This window comes from Ptychodera flava, unplaced genomic scaffold (assembly GCF_041260155.1).
Source record: "Ptychodera flava strain L36383 unplaced genomic scaffold, AS_Pfla_20210202 Scaffold_50__1_contigs__length_938362_pilon, whole genome shotgun sequence".
Lineage (NCBI taxonomy): Eukaryota > Metazoa > Hemichordata > Enteropneusta > Ptychoderidae > Ptychodera > Ptychodera flava.
Genome location: NW_027248372.1, coordinates 579224 through 597817, shown reverse-complemented (window position 1 = coordinate 597817; position 18594 = coordinate 579224). Strand labels below are relative to the sequence as shown.

Sequence of the window (18594 nt, the reverse complement as noted above, 5' to 3'; positions counted from 1 at the left end):
TGAAACATGTTTAATCGCTGACAAGATGTGGACTAGTGTTAATCAAAGTAAAATTGTAAAAAGGAAAGGTTTTATATTCCGGACACAATGAAAAACATTACGACTGGAAACTGTACCCCCAGTTGAGAATAGTAATGCCCACAGTGATGGAGAACACTTATCCTTGAGCTGAGAAAACCAGACCATCATTTCGAAATAGAGCTGCAGATTCGAGAAGCTCGTTCAAAATAGCTAGTTACACCCCATGGGGGTCGTTTCGAGTTTTGAGGGCAAATTTTGCCTCCTTCATATAGAAATCGTACGTTTGTTTTTCCAGGAGAACACACCATTTGACACAAAATTTGCATGTAAAGGGGTCGCCAGTAAGCACGTGGTCAAATCTGGCATAAGAAACAATATGAAATGTTGGGTAAAGCCAGTCCAAAATAAACTGATTTGAACTTTTGTGTTTTCTAATTTATACCACTGCAGTAACATTACCTTTTTTTGACAACATCACACAATGTAATACGTTTTGAAACTGAATACTCCGACGTATTCTGTGTCTCCTTTGCTAAAAAATACGGTATGCTGATTACCATGTAAGGAGATGATGACGTCAAGACAGATTTGTAGTGCGTTTGGTCCTGGATGGTGCACGAAGTTTTGTCAAGGTAGCTTGTGTATTTATTTCCTAAATGGGAGAGATTAGGGTCGATCTAAACGAAGGCCGAAGAATGTTATGATACTCTGAGCGAGCTGAACTCTACGCGAATAATTGGATAATTTGGAGGATGTCTAGAATGATCTCGTCTCACCAAGATTGTTTGGCGGTCAGTATTGAATTTCAACTGCGTCACAAGTTTGCGAAATGAGTATTCCGTCGAACGGTCAACGAACGATATTTTAGAAATCTGGAGACATGGCACATCGCATTTTTATTTTAGTATTTTATATTTTACAAAAGATTTAAGAAGCAATGATTTTGTCGAAAATTCTGAAAAAAATACAGGAAGATTTGATCGCGAACACATTTTCACTTGGGGTCAACTAGCCCTGCGTACGATGCTGTGTGTTCCGCTACAGCTACTAGTAATTCGCCCCGCTCACCACAGCCCTGCAAAGACCCGTACGTAGCTAGGGTCGGTGACTTCAAATCCATTTTGGGACTTGACGTAAAAAGCCAAATTACTGCCGAAATTCAGCGTTCTTGGGCCCAAGTCGTATCCCAGCCTACCTCAGCTACTCGATCGCTTCCAAAAATGACAGTCTTTTATTCACTTCTCTTAAATAACCGTCGATGTCGGCAACTCTCTCGCTAGCCCTGCGTACGATGCTGTGTGTTAGCTGTAGCACATAGCAGGGCTAGGGGTCAACATGGGGTCGCAGCCATGTTGCCTCAAAACTTATTTCTGTCTGCACTCAAAACTCCAAAATGTCGGATATGAACCTGAAAAATCGATGCAATTTTGTCAAACTTCGGCGAAATTTCAGCCTTTAGACAAAATTTCATTTAGGTGAGGTAAATTTACTGAAATTTGATCGACAAATAATCCTGAGCTTGAACGTGACAGCTCGCCTTCTCCGGGAAGTCAAGCATCCAGCTGCCCATACACAGTTGTCCATATGGCCAGGTTTATGAGATTGTTTTCAAGCGACGGCGGCAGACCGTACGGGGCTCTGGATATGAACCTACCGCCGGTGTAGCTGTAATAACTGTTGCGTTGTTTTTAGTGCCCACGGACGAAGTCCTGGGGGAGTTATAGGTTTGGTCATGTCAGTCCGTCCGTCCGTCCGTTCACGCAGATATCTCAGACATGCCCTGGTCAATTTCTTTCAAACTTTGCACAAGAATAGTACCCAACCCCATACAGATGCAAGTCGATTTGTTTCACAATGCGATCGAATTTGGCCGTGTTAGAGGACTTTTTAGTTTACACCTCCATAGACTCCCATGTATAAGGCAGTTCTCCATAGACTCCCATGTATAAGGTCAAGAAAAATAAAAATTTAGTTTCTCATCGTATTCATATTGCCTAAAGGATGCAGTGACACAGTTTTTTGTCCCCACGGATAAAGTCCAGGGGGCTTATAGATTGGGTCATATCCGTCCATGAGTCCATCAGTGAGTCCATCGGTTCACGCAGATATCTCAGACATTTTGACAAAATATCATGTGACCTTGGTGACCTTTGACCTCAAATATACATTATTGTCCATAACTCAGTAACCACAAGTGCTAAACCTTTCATATTTGGTATGATGGGACACCTTATGACGCCACATATTGTACCCATTATTTATGTGCCTATCTAATTTTGAGCGAGCCAATAGAGCTAGAGGTCTGATTTTTGGTATATAGGGAAAAGTTAACAATATAATTTGTTTGACAAAACGTCACGTGACCTCAATGACCTTTGACCTCAAATATACATATTTGTCCACAACTCAGTAACCACAAGTGCTACACCCTTCATATTTGGTATGATAGGACACCTTATGACACCATATATTGTACCTCATTAATTATGCGCATATCTTATTTTGAGCGAGCCAATAGAGCTAGAGGTCTGATTTCTGGTATATAGGAATAACTTAGCAATACAATTATTTTGACAAAATGTCACGTGACCTCAATGACCTTTGACCATAAATATACATATTTGTCCACAACTCAGTAACCACAAGTGCTACACCCTTCATATTTGGTATGATAGGACACCTTATGACACCATATATTGTACCTCATTAATTATGCGCATATCTTATTTTGAGCGAGCCAATAGAGCTAGAGGTCTGATTTTTGGTATATAGGAATAACTTAGCAATACAATTATTTTGACAAAATGTCACGTGACCTCAATGACCTTTGACCCCAAATATATATATTTGTCCACAACTCAGTAACCACAAGTGCTACACCCTTCATATTTGGTATGATGGGACACCTTATGACACCACATATTGTACCTCATTAATTATGCGCATACCTAATTCTGAGCAAGCCAATAGAGCTGGATGTCCGATTTTTGGTATATAGGGATAACTATAGGGTAGAAATCTAAATATGCCCATCTAAGAGACATCTACCATCGAGAACAAAAGAAATTTGCTGTAATTTGAATATTTAAGGAGTTTAAGCAATTTCCACTATAAATAAAGAACCCCTGCCTCAAACTCCACAAAAGTTGCTAGACATATTTTGCCGTTGTCATGCCATTGCTTCGTTTAATAACCAGTTAATCAAATGCCTAATTGACAGGAGGAATTCAAGACCATATTTGAATAGTAGTATATATTGTCCTCAAAATTACTCTATCACGGCCCAAGTACTCATTGCCTTCAGCAATACTGCCTTGTATTATTATTATATTATTATTATTATTATTATTATTATTATTATTATTATTATTACAAGTTTAGGGGCTATAAGTATTATATAGAAATCTAATAATAGGTCATTGAGGCTGCGTGGGAATTCTGATAAAGAGGTGTTGTATATTTTAATTTTGTCAATAGGGGTGACTTCCAATTGTTGTACGTGCAGCCCAGTTTTCTTCCATTAAAAGTCCGACTGTGAAAAAAATTTCCAATATAAATTAGCAATCTCTCTCTCTCTCTCTCTCTCTCTCTCTCTCTCTCTCTCTCTCTCTCTCTCTCTCTCTCTCTCTCTCTCTCTCTCTCTCTCTCTCTCTCTCTGCAGTGAAATTGTTAGGGGTAACATTAAAAGTTTATTATATAAATCTAACTTAATTGCTAAAGTTAGGTCTCAGAACCCCCCCCCCCCCACTCCAACTTAACTGACCTAAAATTTAAAAACATTTTGGATACGTTTCCTGTACTAAACGCAGTAAACGTACCAATGTAGCAATGTAACTTATTCAGACTTACCTCGTAAGCGTCATATTTGCATTGCAGAATAAACATTTTTCTGCATTTTGCATGTTTCGCCCTGCCAGTGTAGTCTGGCAGAGACCCTGCGATTCGCGTTCTTCTCTGTTGGAACACGCGCGCGCCCTTCAGAGGCGCGACGTGAATCCCAGAGCATGCGCAGTTGAGAGTGCGTGCGCGTGACAGTAGAACGTCTCCGATCTCGTGCTATCGTGTCGTTAGCTTTCAAAATGATGGAATGTTGACAGAAACTGGAATTACTGCAGAGAATACTTTTCAGGATATCACATGTGAGTGTCTAAGGTACCAAGTAGGACGTTTAGGAAATCTTTTCAGAAAGTTCATGCCGCCTGTGGCCATTTTGTGGAGTATGAGCTTATAAGCTTACGTAACTGCAGCGTAAAGAGTATTTCTACTGTACATATTGCCAGAACATATGCGATGAAATTTTGCGTTTCACGTCGTTCAATCATTCAGATGGAAATTCCGCCCTTCTCCAAACTTTGAAAAAAAACAGGGTGACAGACTTTGGAATGCTAACCCTTGTATAACAATGACATAATTTAATGAGATGACATTTGTATTCGAGCATGGATACAGTACAGTTTTTGATTCGAGAACTCTCATCATGGCGGATTCACTGACAGTCAGTTGTATTCTCAACAATTCAGAGGGTGAGTCGAACTTTTTCCTATGTCCATGTATCACTTGTGCAAAAATAAGCGAATCCACAGGCCTTTGGCGAATCAATAAATGCGTTTTTCACCAAGCTGTAAGGTGGAAAGATTAATTATTTTGTAGCACGTCAATAGTTTTATATGACTATCGCCTTTTACAATAATACTGGCTATTCCATTGAACACTCTGCTAAAGGTCAAATTCTTATTCCCCAGGTTGATATTACATATGTAGAGATTTTTATAGAGACTATTCCATAGCTATTTACATTTCTTTATCACTTTTTGCGGTTTTGCGGTTTCCTGTTTTTTGTTAGCCGATTAGCCGGCACACGCCAAAACGACTAGTTTTTGCGGTTTTCTTTAATTGTGAGTTGGCACACGCCAAAACGACTAGTCTTTGCAGTTTTCTTTAATTGTGAGTTGGCACACGCCAAAACGATTAGTCTATTGCGCTCGTATTTCACTGTTTACCTCCAGTTGGTTAGCAACCGCAGTTTGATTGACAGCATATTCTTTATATTTAGGGTAAATTGTTGCAATAAGTGTTTCCTACGACGTTCGCACAATTGAGAGCCCTATGTATGTCAAGTAGGGCAGTATTAAGCGTGAAACATTTATCGTGTAATATTTCCCCGTTGTCTTGACCTGCTGGTATGGGTTTTAAAAAAGTGTTTAAAAGTATACAGGCACCACGTTCAAATTTAACCGTTGCCACCATGGAAAGGGATCTAGCTAATCATAGAGTTTATGGGGTCACGCCAGGTCACACAAAAATAATGCACCACTACATGGTCATAATTTTACTATAGTTAAACAATCAGAAATAATTTTTCTTCATTTTTCTTCCTGGAATGAGGCAAAGAAATCAAAAGAAATTATTTTCAAATGAATATTAATACGCCATTAATTGTAAATCCAGTGAATCATGTTTTAAATAAAAAAAAACTGTGCGCTACTGTTACTGCTTGTGATAAATAACGGTACATTAAGTATTAAGGGGAATTGGTTTCATAAAATTAATTTGAGATACTAGTAGAATTGATTTTATCACATAAAATTAATTTGAATGCATAAACTGAATTCGATGAATGCATAGTAAGTTAGTAATATACTATATAACACTTATTTGGGATGACTGCATGAAACAAAATTAAAAATGCTTGAAAAATTATTTCTGGTCTATATAAAATTAATTCTAACACACTAAAATTAACGGAAAACATAATTTGACCAGAATGGCCCGAATATACATTCCACTTTCGTCTGCAATCTATGGAGTTTCTTTGTACAGTAAATTTCTGTATCAGAGGACGCAGAGTCCAATAACATTGATGCGGAGTACAATAACTTTTGGTGTTATTGGACGCTATTTGACCTTTCACCTCAAAACACCACTACGTCAATAAATCCCGGTATTTTGGGAATAATCTTATATTATTCTTCCTAGAATGAAGGCAAAGAAATTACAATTATTATTATAGAACACATGTTAAGAGTTGTTACTTAGAAAGCAATAAAGTAAATAAAAAAACCCGATGAATTATGTTTTAAATAAAAACTGTGGTTACCAAAATGGTTACCATGGCAACATAAAACAAAATGAACATTGAGTTCATGCTGTGATAAATACACTTAGGAGAGCATTTGCATAGTAACTGAGATTACTTGGAATTTGGAAAAAATTGAATTTTAAAACGCAAATATGTTACTATGGGAACACAGGCAGTAAAATGGATCTCATATTTTGTCTTTCTAACCCAAATAACCCTTTGGTATAATATTTCTGTTGATTACTGGATTTTTAACTGGATATTTGGTCTTTCTAACCCCAAAATATCCCTCTGATATAACACATTCTGTTGATTACTGGATTTTGGGTGGAATCTTTGAAAAACTGGTAATTTTTACTCCTGAATGGTTGCCATGGAAACATCTCACAGTAAAATGCATGTGATTTTTTTGGGTGTGCTAACCAGAAAAACCCTTATGATCAATTTTTTACATCAATCAATAGTTCTTTAATAGAAATTAGGGAAAAAGTAACATTTTTAATCCCAAAATAGTTACCATGGCAACTCGAAACATTAAAATAAGTCTGGTTTTTGTGTTCTCTGACCCGAACTCCCCCACTAGATAATTTTCATATCAACCAAAGTAACTTTTCATGGGATATTAGAAAAATTTGAAATTTTTGATCCCTAAAATGGTTACCATGGAAACATGGGGCAATCAAATGGATATCAAATTTGGTCTTTTCGGCCCAAAATACCCCTATACTGAAATTTTCACGGAAATTGAACCTATTATTATTCGCGTTATTATTTCTATATAATACTTATATTAATTATTATTGTTGTTGTTGTTGTTGTTATTATTATTGTTATTATTATTATTATTATTATTATTATTATTATTATTATTATTATTATTACTTCCAATGAGGATTGGGTACTAAAATTCAATAGCAAAATAATTCTGGAACTAAAACAGGAAAAGCCAAATGTCACATAACACATTCAAATTACGCAACTAAATAGTTAACAGAAGGCGAACAAACACTCTATACACCAGGCAATAAGAAGGCGAGACAAACCTCAGAAAATGACTAAGAAGGCTTATACCCCATTGACGCCTCAATGTTCAAAAAGCCTTGTAAGTGAATCTATCATTATTTCTTATCATGAATGACATTTAGCCAATGCTATAGCTTGACCTCTTTGAAGCATAGACCCTAGAAAAGGACGTTTTAGGGGACATGCTTGAAGACACCATTCCACCAGCATGACCGAATCAGAGAGACTAGATTCATCTATTTTTCGAGTTAGATTAGCCACCAGCAGCTTAGAAAAAAAGAAGTTAACATAATCATCAGACTCAAGCGAGCTAGACACCGGCTTTACACATTTTACTCCACAGAGAGGGCTTTCTTACACAATTCACAAAAAGCGTTCAAAAGCTTCCTTAAAGGCATTTTTCGCGATCCCAGGGACCGGGCGTGGCTGGTTGCTTGGCAAATGCAAAGTATCAGTCATGCTGAATCAAGGTGTAATCAGGTAATAGCTTATTTATAGATAGAGAACATCCTTATCCTGACAGTAATGATGGAATATAAACTTTGTAAAAAGTTGAGAAAATTTTCCATTTCTTTGATTTGTATGTTGTACATTCCATGTTGTACAGTACTGCCTGTACTATACATGAACAGTTTATAGATTGGGCAAGTATTCTGTGCTGTTTTTCCATAGTTAGGTCCCCGCAGTCCGAGATAAGCCTTTCTATAGTGTCAACCATTTTCTTCGATTACTGTAATTTACTCCAATAAATTCCCACTTAACTGTAGGGAATCAGGGAAGCCTATCTTTCACAATCTAACATTTGAGATATTTGACAACAACATGTTTATGCAATTTTCATGTTTTTCATAAATAACACACAGGAGAAAGTCATGCTCAATGTTTTGTCCAATTGAAAGTCAAATTTTCACCGAAACAAGTAGAGGTGGCCATCTGTAAGCCAAACGAGAATTAATATTAGCAAAGATGGATATTAATTGAGCCTTTCCCATTTCAGATCCCAGTTATTCATACAACGGGGGTATAAGCGAGATATGGTACCTTCATGACAGCAAAGAGTATCGAATGTGTTGAAACCAAAGTGGCCCCTATTCAGTACCACGTAGCCTACAGGTACACCTTAAAGGCATACTTACCAGGTCAAAATACCGAGTGTTGAATTCCTTTAAAAGTGGCCACACCTGGAAAGAAACCGTGGCAACCAATTTGTCACCCTGATCTCTAACTATTTACCTCTACACCCAATAAAGCATCGGGACACAAGACAGTTGTACATAACAAAAATTAAGAGAGCGATTGAAGACACTCACTACACAGAACGCAGGATGGAAGACTGCAGAGATGATTCTTCAAATAGGCAAAAAGGAGGCTAAAAACAACCCAAAAATACAAACATTCACAGCGACGACCATAGGTCGGGGTTTCTTCCTATACTACGGTACAAAACCAAACCAAAGGGCCTTTCAAAGGCCGCCGCACCTCCCTTAAATAGTACTACTGTAACACAACGGCAAAACATGACCACACACGAAATTGTGTTAAAAACTCAGAAACAGAAGGCGTAATTATAAAACTAAAAGAGCAAAAATAACTGCACAAAATAATAAACAAATGATCTAAAAAACAATATTACAACATACCAAACGAAAACGAAACACAGTGACCAACAAAAAATGCATTTACTAAGAATCTTTCTTCACACAAATCAAACAATTATAGAAATGAACGGTCTTTGCAAAGGCTTGAAAATAATTCCAACACCAAATGGTCCAAACAGAATCAATCTCCTACAATACACAAATAAATTCATACTGAGAATGAGACTCCGATACAAAATACAATCCACACCGACTCCACAAACAATACAGGAATCACAGGACACAAAAATTACCTAGAAGCTACGGTTAACACTAGCTAGCATTTTCTTTCTCAACGCAAGGCAAACCCTAAGTCTGTTACAGAGAGGTTTTGTGTCATACTACATATTAAGAAAACATGCTCATGCAGCTTCTAAATCCCAAGATAATTGTTTTTCTTCTTTATTGCATTGAGGTTTTGAAAACAATATATAAATACCTTGAAAAATTGTTTGGAGGAACAGGAACTTAATTATTGGGTTTAAAATTAAGCAAATTTTACAATTTACATTTAATGGCCGATATAAAATCTAATCGATGTTTGAATATTAATTTATCCCCATTAAGGTATATACCAATGGCAAGGGCATTATCTGGACTGTCTAAAAATGTATTGTTTATGGTATTTTGTTGTTTTTGTTTCCGACGAGCGATATTTTTGTTTCCGACTAGCGATTAATATGTTACCCTTGACCCATTCTTATTTCACTAGTGAGGGCGTGACAGCCCTCTACAAAACAAGTCGTTACACTCTTACCCACCATCAGTTAAATAGCAAATAAGCAGATTATGACAGCTGAGAATACTAGCTAACAGAAAATCATAGTTGGTAAAATGCCTTAGAGGGAATGATTTCGATACCTGGCCAACGGACTAACTATTTTGTGCATGTTGTTCAAAAAAATCGCTTAAAATTGACACAAACTTAAAGGTTTAATTTTCGTAACTCTAAAATATGCGACTTTTCCACATAAAACTATACCTGTTTAGAAATACACTTTTCAGAGCTTTCAATCAATATAATATTTATATGGTTTCATAATTCATGGTTCGAGGCAGAAAGGGAAACATTACCCCTACCCAATATATTTGTTTTTAAAAAATCACTTAAAATCAACACAAACTGAAAGGTTTAAGCTTTGTAACTTTAAAATATGCAACTTTTTCCCATAAAACTATACATTTTTAGAAAGGCCCGATTCAGCACTTACAAAAAATGTAACACTTTTATTATTTCATAGTTCATGATTCGAAACATAAAGGGAAACATTACCCCTACCCCTTATATTACACACGGATGTGTGGCATACCACGTACTAAGAAAACAAGCTCATGCACCCATTAAATCTCAAGACACATACTTTTAATGTTGTTTCTCTTGTTTATTGCAATAAGTTCTTTCAAAAAATATACAAATACCTCATGAAAAATTGTTTGGAGGAACGGGAACCCAATTATCGGGTTTGAAATTTAGCAAATTTTACGATTCACAGTCAATGGCCGATATAAAGTCTAATCGGCGTTCAAATATTAATTCATCCCCATTAAGTTATATATCAATGAAAAGGCCATGGTCTGGGCTTTTTAGAAATGTAACGTTTATAGTATTTTACTGTTTCCGTTTCCGTCGAGTGGTAAATATGTGACACCCTACCCCATTGTTCAAATCCGAGATGGCTGCCAAGATGGCGCCAAATAAACCCCATGGGACAATGTTTGATTTTTTGGAACATCAAAATTCATTAACTATAGACCCTAAGGATTACAGAAATGTAGGTTAAAAATATATCCATAGGGTGCATGGGAACCATACTTTTGACCCTAATAATAGTACAATACAACCAAGTGATAGTGATTGTGTTATGAAGCGTGTTGAAATTTTGAAAGGATTTTTCATTATATCTTTATCAATTTATCTATATTGTAGCAGCATTAAATCATTTGTAGTGTAAAAATGTTGGAACAATTTCTAGTTACCTGCGATGAAAAGTAGGGTTCATTAGGGACCTTCGTTCAGCCCATTTTTTATTGCGACGCTCTGATACCAGGCCATGACCAAGAAATCGTTCACCATGCATTACGCAAAGCGTATCGTACGGCACAGCTCCTTTTGGACAGTTTTTTGTCACCAGCAGGTGCTTCGACAAAACGATAAGTCATCAAAAGATGAATTGTAATTGCAGGTCGCGGTCAACATAATTCATATATCATTGATTCACATCTTCAATCAAATGTACAATCAAAGGTCATCAACTTCTTTTTTTGCCTCTCTAGCCTTCAAAGTCGTTAACGACGAATATTCTTTACGTATCACCGACACAAGAATTCAAAGTTAGGCTTTAAAGGTTCAGTAGCTGTAACATTTGACGATTCTTTTCATTTTTATATTTGAATGTTGACTACAGTTTTTTGTTCCAACTCGAAAAGTATGTTGAGATGCAGGGTTGAGCTTGTCAACTCAGCCTGTAGTCATGTGTAGCCTGCATTTTTACGAGTTAATTGTGGTCCGGACAAGAATTCATATGTCAAAAATGATAATACATTTTACACGTGTATACACTGTATTGACAAGTTAATTCTTTAATGTTTAAACATGCTTTGGAGATTAGAAAAAAGAACTTGATATTGACATACAATTTTAGAAAGTGAAAAACATTTTTTAAGTCAAATCTACATGGACCTTTAATCTTACTCTAGATATCATCACAAGTATTATAGCAAACAAAGATAAATCGTATTGCCATGGCTAGCACATTTACCTTGATGGCGACAGGGTCCAATATAATTATAATATTTAGATGTAAGATAGCGCATGAAATCACTTTACCATGTTTCTGTGACCTGTGAAGCGAAGAAGATGAAATCATGCACAGCCAACGAATAATGACATGTTGTCATGATACCAACTCAAGTTGTAGAATTTCAATCGGAGCACCGTGCAAATTTTGGTACTAAAGAAATAAATTACCCAATTCTTATCGATATTGGATATTCAAAATGGCCGACATCTATATCTCTCCTGGAAAAATTAAATTTTCGCTTTTTAAAAAACTACCCGTTGAAACTACGTTTTTTACTCCATAGGCCTACAAAATGAGACCCCTCAAGCGGTAGGCCATACTAATCTTGGAAAAGTTTGAAAGTCCGGATAATTGTACTTACCAAGGCGCATTTTACCTTAACTTAAAGGTAGCTTTAAGATACCCAGGTGAATTTTACCTTAAACGGGAAGTTACAGTACCGCGGGCGCACAAGAGGGGGAGTTCTTATGACGCATTCATTTGCATACTCAGGGAGGGTGTTTTGAATTCTCATAGCATCGCTTTGACCGTACGATAAATTTGAATAATCATTATGGGCACTCTCGAGACATGTGCAAAGAGGGGTCAAATGGTCGTACAGGGAAACATTTTGAAACATATGCGTTCTCTGACAATAAACGGGACATTTTTCCAGTTTACTTTCGACTCGAGTTTAGTCGCTATATATTGACAGACATCATATGCAAGATTCAATGACAATGAACGCCTGAAACATGGCAAAATTATGAGATTCTGGGACCAAACACGACACGTCCTATCAGTAGCGTGGCTTTTTTACATTTGCATAGATTTACAATAATCCGGCTTTTATAGGGGAAGTTCCTGGTTAAAGTTAACTCTTAAGTACCTTATCTCTGATTAAATTAAATAACTTGACACAACTTTCAAAGGAGAACAAAGGATTAGCATTGCTAAATGATGAATTGTTCTGTAATGTTTTCCTTCATTAGCGAAGGAAAATACGAGTGACTAATTGGTGACAAAACTAAACTACATGGACTCAAAGTTTGCCAAGTCGATGCAGTTTGCCAAGCGGATGCATCCAATAATCATGACTGATTTTCACGAAATTATCACGTCTGACACAAATTTTGATTTTGATCGTAGGAGGAATACGGGCCGCCATTTTGTCTGTTTACATTGTTGAGAAGAGCGACGCAAGAAACACTTAGAGGCAGCAAAATTGATGACGCCGGTTGCCATGACGTATAACAAACAAAGGATAATTTCTTTCAATGATGACAAATTTTAGTTGTACATGACACACACACACATACGCACACACATATAATATATATATATATATATATATATATATATATATATATATATATATATATATATAATAAGTAAATAGTGGGACGCTTGTCATGCAAGAAAATGTTGAACTAAGAAACGAGGTTTTATATATCCCCTCATAAATCAGAAAGAAATACCTTTTCCATGTTCGCAATTATCATATCTCAAATGACACAGACTTACCATTCTAGCACTATCATACCAAAAAGCTTTCCATCTGCCGTCCCTCTCCGTACTTCTGTCAAGTTACCGAAAAGGAAACTGGGAACGATAAACAAATAAAATGAAAATAATATACAGCAGTAATAGCCGTGCGATATTCGATTTATTCGCAACCAAAAAAAATTATCAGTAGATTATATTTTGAAAATCATCATGACAGAGACATCATTATTTTATGAACATACTTTAAAGTAGACTGGTTTTTCGAACAGCAGAAAAGGGCAAATTGAAAACTTTCTTTGTTTCCCCGCCATCTTTTATGTTTCCAAAGGCCGAAAAAAATGATCTGATGTTCGATTTCCTGACTAATTAAAATATTTTGATTTGCACAAAGTGTATTAATATTTTTTGGTATTTAAATTGACCAATAATGATTCATTACCTAAGATTCACTGGCTTAAAAGGGTGCATTTAAAGATCTTGAAGTATATGATCATGATAATATCACCGTTGGCATCGGAAGACTGGTGAAATCTAAGCTTAATTAATTCGAACATATGTGTACGATAGTGATTGCATTAATTGGAAAAGGGAGGGGGACATTACCGTCAATGTTGAGACTGTCAAAACCAATGGAATTGAAGTTTCTGGTGCACTATGTGGTCAGGAGTGCGTAATGCTTACTTTTATATCGGCATTGGAAGGGACATAGTTTTAGAAATTTGTGAATTGTTCTAGATCCAACCAGATTGATATGTAGTCATTACAAAGTTGCGAAACATGACATTAACTCAGCAATTTACGTAAATGCACGATTCGTTTGGCACACTTGCCGATTAAGTCATCAAACTATTAAGCACTTTGATATGTGGCTACTAACTTTGATCAAGTGCGCCGTGGTCCTTCATTGATGTGGAGCTGACTAATTACTGTACCATCCCGTCCGTTGAGATAGCAGGTCGTACCTTTGGACATCTTATTTATTAGTTCGACATAGTCGTTTTGATCACACAAGTTTCTTAACTTTGGTCACTTATATTTCCTGTTACCCCATACGTTTCGAAATCATAAACAATTGAAGAGATATAGTAGAGCTTGTGACATGAAGACTTTTGACTGACTCACATAAAAGCCATTGAGTAGAATTCTCTCAAAACAGATCAGTCAGATAACAGGTCGAGGTAACTCTGGCTTTGCAATGCCAAAAAGGATGGGTTATGCGTGTTTTTGATTGTTAAATGGTGCATATTTATATATTACCCGCCTATAATTTCATTAAATGTACATATGCGAGCCATGAATTACATTTATTTTTTCGGCGCGTCTTTCAGGTGTGTAATTTTTTAAAACGTGCATATCCATTTACAAGTTAAGTTTCTTGGCTGACATGATCGTCTACATTCACGACTGCTTTAATTTTTATGGCTTAAAAAGCGTTTACTTCATAAGATATATCACATTGTCAATGTCATTCCTAAGTATATTCTCTAAATTGGCATCTTAAACTACAAAAATAGCGTCAGTCTGCATTCGAAGTCAGTAGAGTGAATAATGTCGTTGTTTGTTTATGAAGATGAGTGCCATCCCATTGGAGGGGATTATTCCAATGTCATAATCTTCCAAATTGGCGCACAGAATATTAATATTTCACGCTCACAATGCATTAGCGTTCATGGACGCGAGTGATCAAGCTGCAACTTTTCTTTGTTTGGACTCTTACAATGCTGGCGCCACGAAATACCAGCACAGCATCGACAACATGGTCTCGCTCATTTACACGTTTAAAAGAATTGCCAAGTAACTTATTTTTCTGTTGTACAACTGCATAGACTCCTAATTAAAATCTCATATTATGATTCAGTGAAACGGACAATGTAAACAGCTCCTTGATTTCTGATAGCGCAGTGACTAATTTGCATGACAATACAACCATTCAACGGTACACGTTTCCAGTTGACCTAGGAGAACTCGTGGGGCATACATTAACCCTGTTCTCGAAACTGGTCATAGAGGTCGCCTTCTTTTTACTTTTCCCAGGGGTGGGATTTCAGTGACTTTTTGATGTGCACCAGAGCTGCAGAACGAACCATACAGGAGTGACCTTTCCCCTTACTTCTCCCGAAAAAGTAATTAAGGATATTCAGTATAAGTGATGGACATGGAACAATCAACATGTTTGCCGCACTTCACTTTCAGATATACGAATTCTATGCCTGTCACGCAAACTTGTCTGGCATGCGCAACATTTGTAAACGCGTTGATGCGCACAGCGCAGGCCCGTATCAGACTCTTCGCCGGCTGCAAGCTAACCCTGGTTGAAATATAACCAGTCCGGGTTATGTCCATATAGAGGATAGTTGGGAAAAGCCAATGGCGTACCGTATATGTAATGAGGTTAAGGCAAAAACCAATCACATACTGTATATGTAATGATGGATAAAGGTTAAATGGGTTCACTTTGAAATGTTATACTGAGATCGCGATCTAACCTGACAGATCCACCGATCGAGCGCGACTGTTAGCTACCCCGAAGTGTCTCAGCCCGAGTAGATTTGCGACGTTCTACCGTGTTAAAAATTGTAAGATTTCTTCAGGAATAGTTTTCTGAGTTTCTTTACCCTAGACCATGTTCGACAAAGAGTTATTGGACGTTTTTCGTACTCTTTACCAGCTTCTGGTTAACTTCTCGGCGATTGATTCTGCGCGCGTTTTTCTGATCCAGCTGATCGAAGGGTCAATCGTACCGGGAAATGCATGGTGATCGAAAAAATCGTGCTCCATCGTGCTCCGATCATTGACAAGAACAGTTGACCCATCGTTGCAAAGCTTTAAACATTCTCCATGCTACAGATGGAAAGGTTAAATTAAATTTGACCAAAAATAGGCGATATTTGGCGACAAATAACTTGCTGTAAATTTACAAGGGTCAAATCCTGATTTCTAGGAGCGGTACCTGGCCAGGAAAATCATCTAAAGAAGTAATATTCGATGTAATAACCACCAGTGTCAGTCGCCATCTCGACCGTACTGAACATTGTGCATAACGTCTAGATCTAAAAACTACCTAGTGCTAAAAATAAAGAGTGAAATCTGGCCGAAAGTTCCGAACTCATTAAAATCTGCGAGCCAAGGATTGCATGTTAATTATTCATGACGTTGGCGGCGGCAGGTTCGCTGATTGGTCAATCGTAATATCCTCTCTATGGGACATAACCCGGACTGATAACTGCAAAGTAGCCAGCAAGCTAGGCTGGCGTAAAACGGGGGGTAAAACATCCCTTCGAACTTCCCTATAAGACTTGAGTCGATTGTTACCCGGACATATGGGTGATCAGGATTGGTAAAATGTTTGGTCGAAACTACTGGGTTCAAAAGGTCAGAGATAGACTGTCGACAGTCCCTTTCCTTCTCTATTATTGATATAGTCACTCGCTAATGGGGTAGGGTCGCAAGCGTAGCACTGATCAAGGCATGACCTCCAGTACGGCCAGACATCGGCCCTTGACACAGCCCAGTTCTGTGTTACAGCAGCTACGAAAATGATCCAAACGACTGTCTGCAGTCCAGGTCAGAGGGTTCACACGACTTACTGCTTGATCCCTGCGCTGGTTCAGACGTCACTTAAAGTGACAGTTTTTAATCAGTTATATCTCTAAACAAATCGACTGACTTGTCACAATTGTAATAGAACAAAGAACTAATCAATCAATTAAATAGTCAGTCTTCTGCAAACTCCCAGTCCGTTCATTCTTTCTCGAAATATTTTGAACTTCCTAAGATGAGCCGTCCAACGAAACTTTTACTGCTTAGACTTGGGGACTGTTGACAGTCGAAGGTATATTGCTTATCATAAAGACGACGTTGAATTAGCATGATTGATTGCTTGAAAACCATAGTTGAGGATCTGTTTTACTAAAAAGTTACATGACGTTATCATAGTATTTGGATTGTTTACACACTCGGGTTAGGGTTAGGGTAGGGTTAAGGTTAGGGTTAGACGGGTTACGGTAGTTTTACAGAATAAGTTTACGAAGAGACCACCCTGCAGCACTTTTGGATGAAAATTCAGTGGAACGAAAGGCCTTTGGACCAAGTGACAATTAATTACTAGTAAGACCCCTAGGTAACAGTTTAGTCCGGTCGTTGTTTCAATCGTATAGTGTTAGGTGCTAGACTAAGTACCTCCATGGTACTTTAGTACTAGCTACGGAAGCAAAATGTTCTTTTACATTTATTCGAAACGCCAACATGTATAATATGACTGAAACAGCTGAAAATCCGTGTTCGTAAATTATATCAGCAAATAACGATATAAACAACAACAATAACGACGACGACGACCAGATTAGTAAGTTCCCGATGCCTCGTCACAAAATTACTCACCGTTTCATTCAAACCGGTGACACGTATACACACTATAAAAGTCTCGGGGTTATAGTAAACTAGATTAGCAATCTAAAGAACATTCTCGTCTTTTCATTTCCTGTCTAAAAACCTCTTACCCGTTATGTCTGTTCAAAATCAATAACAAGGTTTATGTTTCTGATATTTTAGGAATCGAAAGGTTGATATGAGAATGTACATTCATGAGTATTACCTGCCATACTTTGGTCCCGGCATGTGAGCATACTTCAGACGGATATAGGTGATGTACAGAAGATATAATAACCCGGTGAATGTCAAGAAAGACAATATAAGCACACAGATACTGCCCAGCAGGTAACCAGGGCTGCACCGAGCAAGAAACATTGCTGACAGAAAACGTACTCCGCTCCGTAGAACCTAAAGCACAGAGTCTCTCTGGACTTGCCTTTCGCTGCAGTCAGCACAATACACAATAGAATGCCCAGTGACGCCAAGTCTAGGCAATCCAGATGATTTCTACACTTTATTCTCTCAGAAGTCGCTTTTCTTGAGCTCAGTGGTAGATTGGGACAACAGCCAAAGACAACCCTGGGTAATCTATTGAGGGTGAAGTGTGTGTCGACCTGCGCAGATGCGATTTTCTATCGAACAGTCGGGTCATGACATGTGACATTTGGGTTAACTGGCGGTAATGCTGTTTTGTATCGGGCAAAGAGTACTCATACATAGAGTGGTGTGTGTGTGTGTGAGAGAGAGAGAGAGAGAGAGAGAGAGAGAGAGAGAGAGAGAGAGAGAGGCTGTGATCAATTTACAGTTTTAAGTTACCCTAAACTCAGACCTCTTCATCGATGATCTGATCTGTCTTTCTACATTAAGCGAGGAGGATATGGTTTTCGAAAAACTAGGACTGTGAAAAATTTTCTTACACCAAGACCTTCATGACGAACCCCTACAAGTGGTAGATCCGAACAGAATTGATAGAATATAAATGCCCGAATATCTGTCCCCGATGCAAAAAACTCTGTACCACTTCGTGAAATTTAATATCTCATTTGAAACTAGGTACATTTAGAAAAAACGACAACTTTGCTTTTGCATTATCTCTTTTCATTCTTAAACGGCATGAGTTAAAAAAATGCAGTTCCAGAGACCACTGAATGCTGTTCTACCACCAAAGGATGCATCA

At 37.5% G+C, this 18594-nt stretch overlaps 1 protein-coding gene across 1 annotated transcript in view; it reads right to left on the bottom strand.

The window, feature by feature from the left end:
• The window catches only part of LOC139128337 (cholesterol 24-hydroxylase-like), a 35383-nt gene extending 17530 nt beyond the window's left edge, over window positions 1-17853 (bottom strand). The window contains exons 1-4 of the mRNA XM_070694132.1: window positions 17641-17853; window positions 13065-13142; window positions 11520-11601; window positions 10738-10898 (exon numbers count right to left, since the gene is read on the bottom strand). Of these exons, the coding sequence (XP_070550233.1) occupies window positions 10738-10898; window positions 11520-11601; window positions 13065-13142; window positions 17641-17792 (473 nt within the window). The 5' untranslated portion in view covers window positions 17793-17853. The remainder of the gene's footprint in view (window positions 1-10737; window positions 10899-11519; window positions 11602-13064; window positions 13143-17640) is intronic.
• Between the last annotated feature and the right edge of the window lie 741 nt (window positions 17854-18594).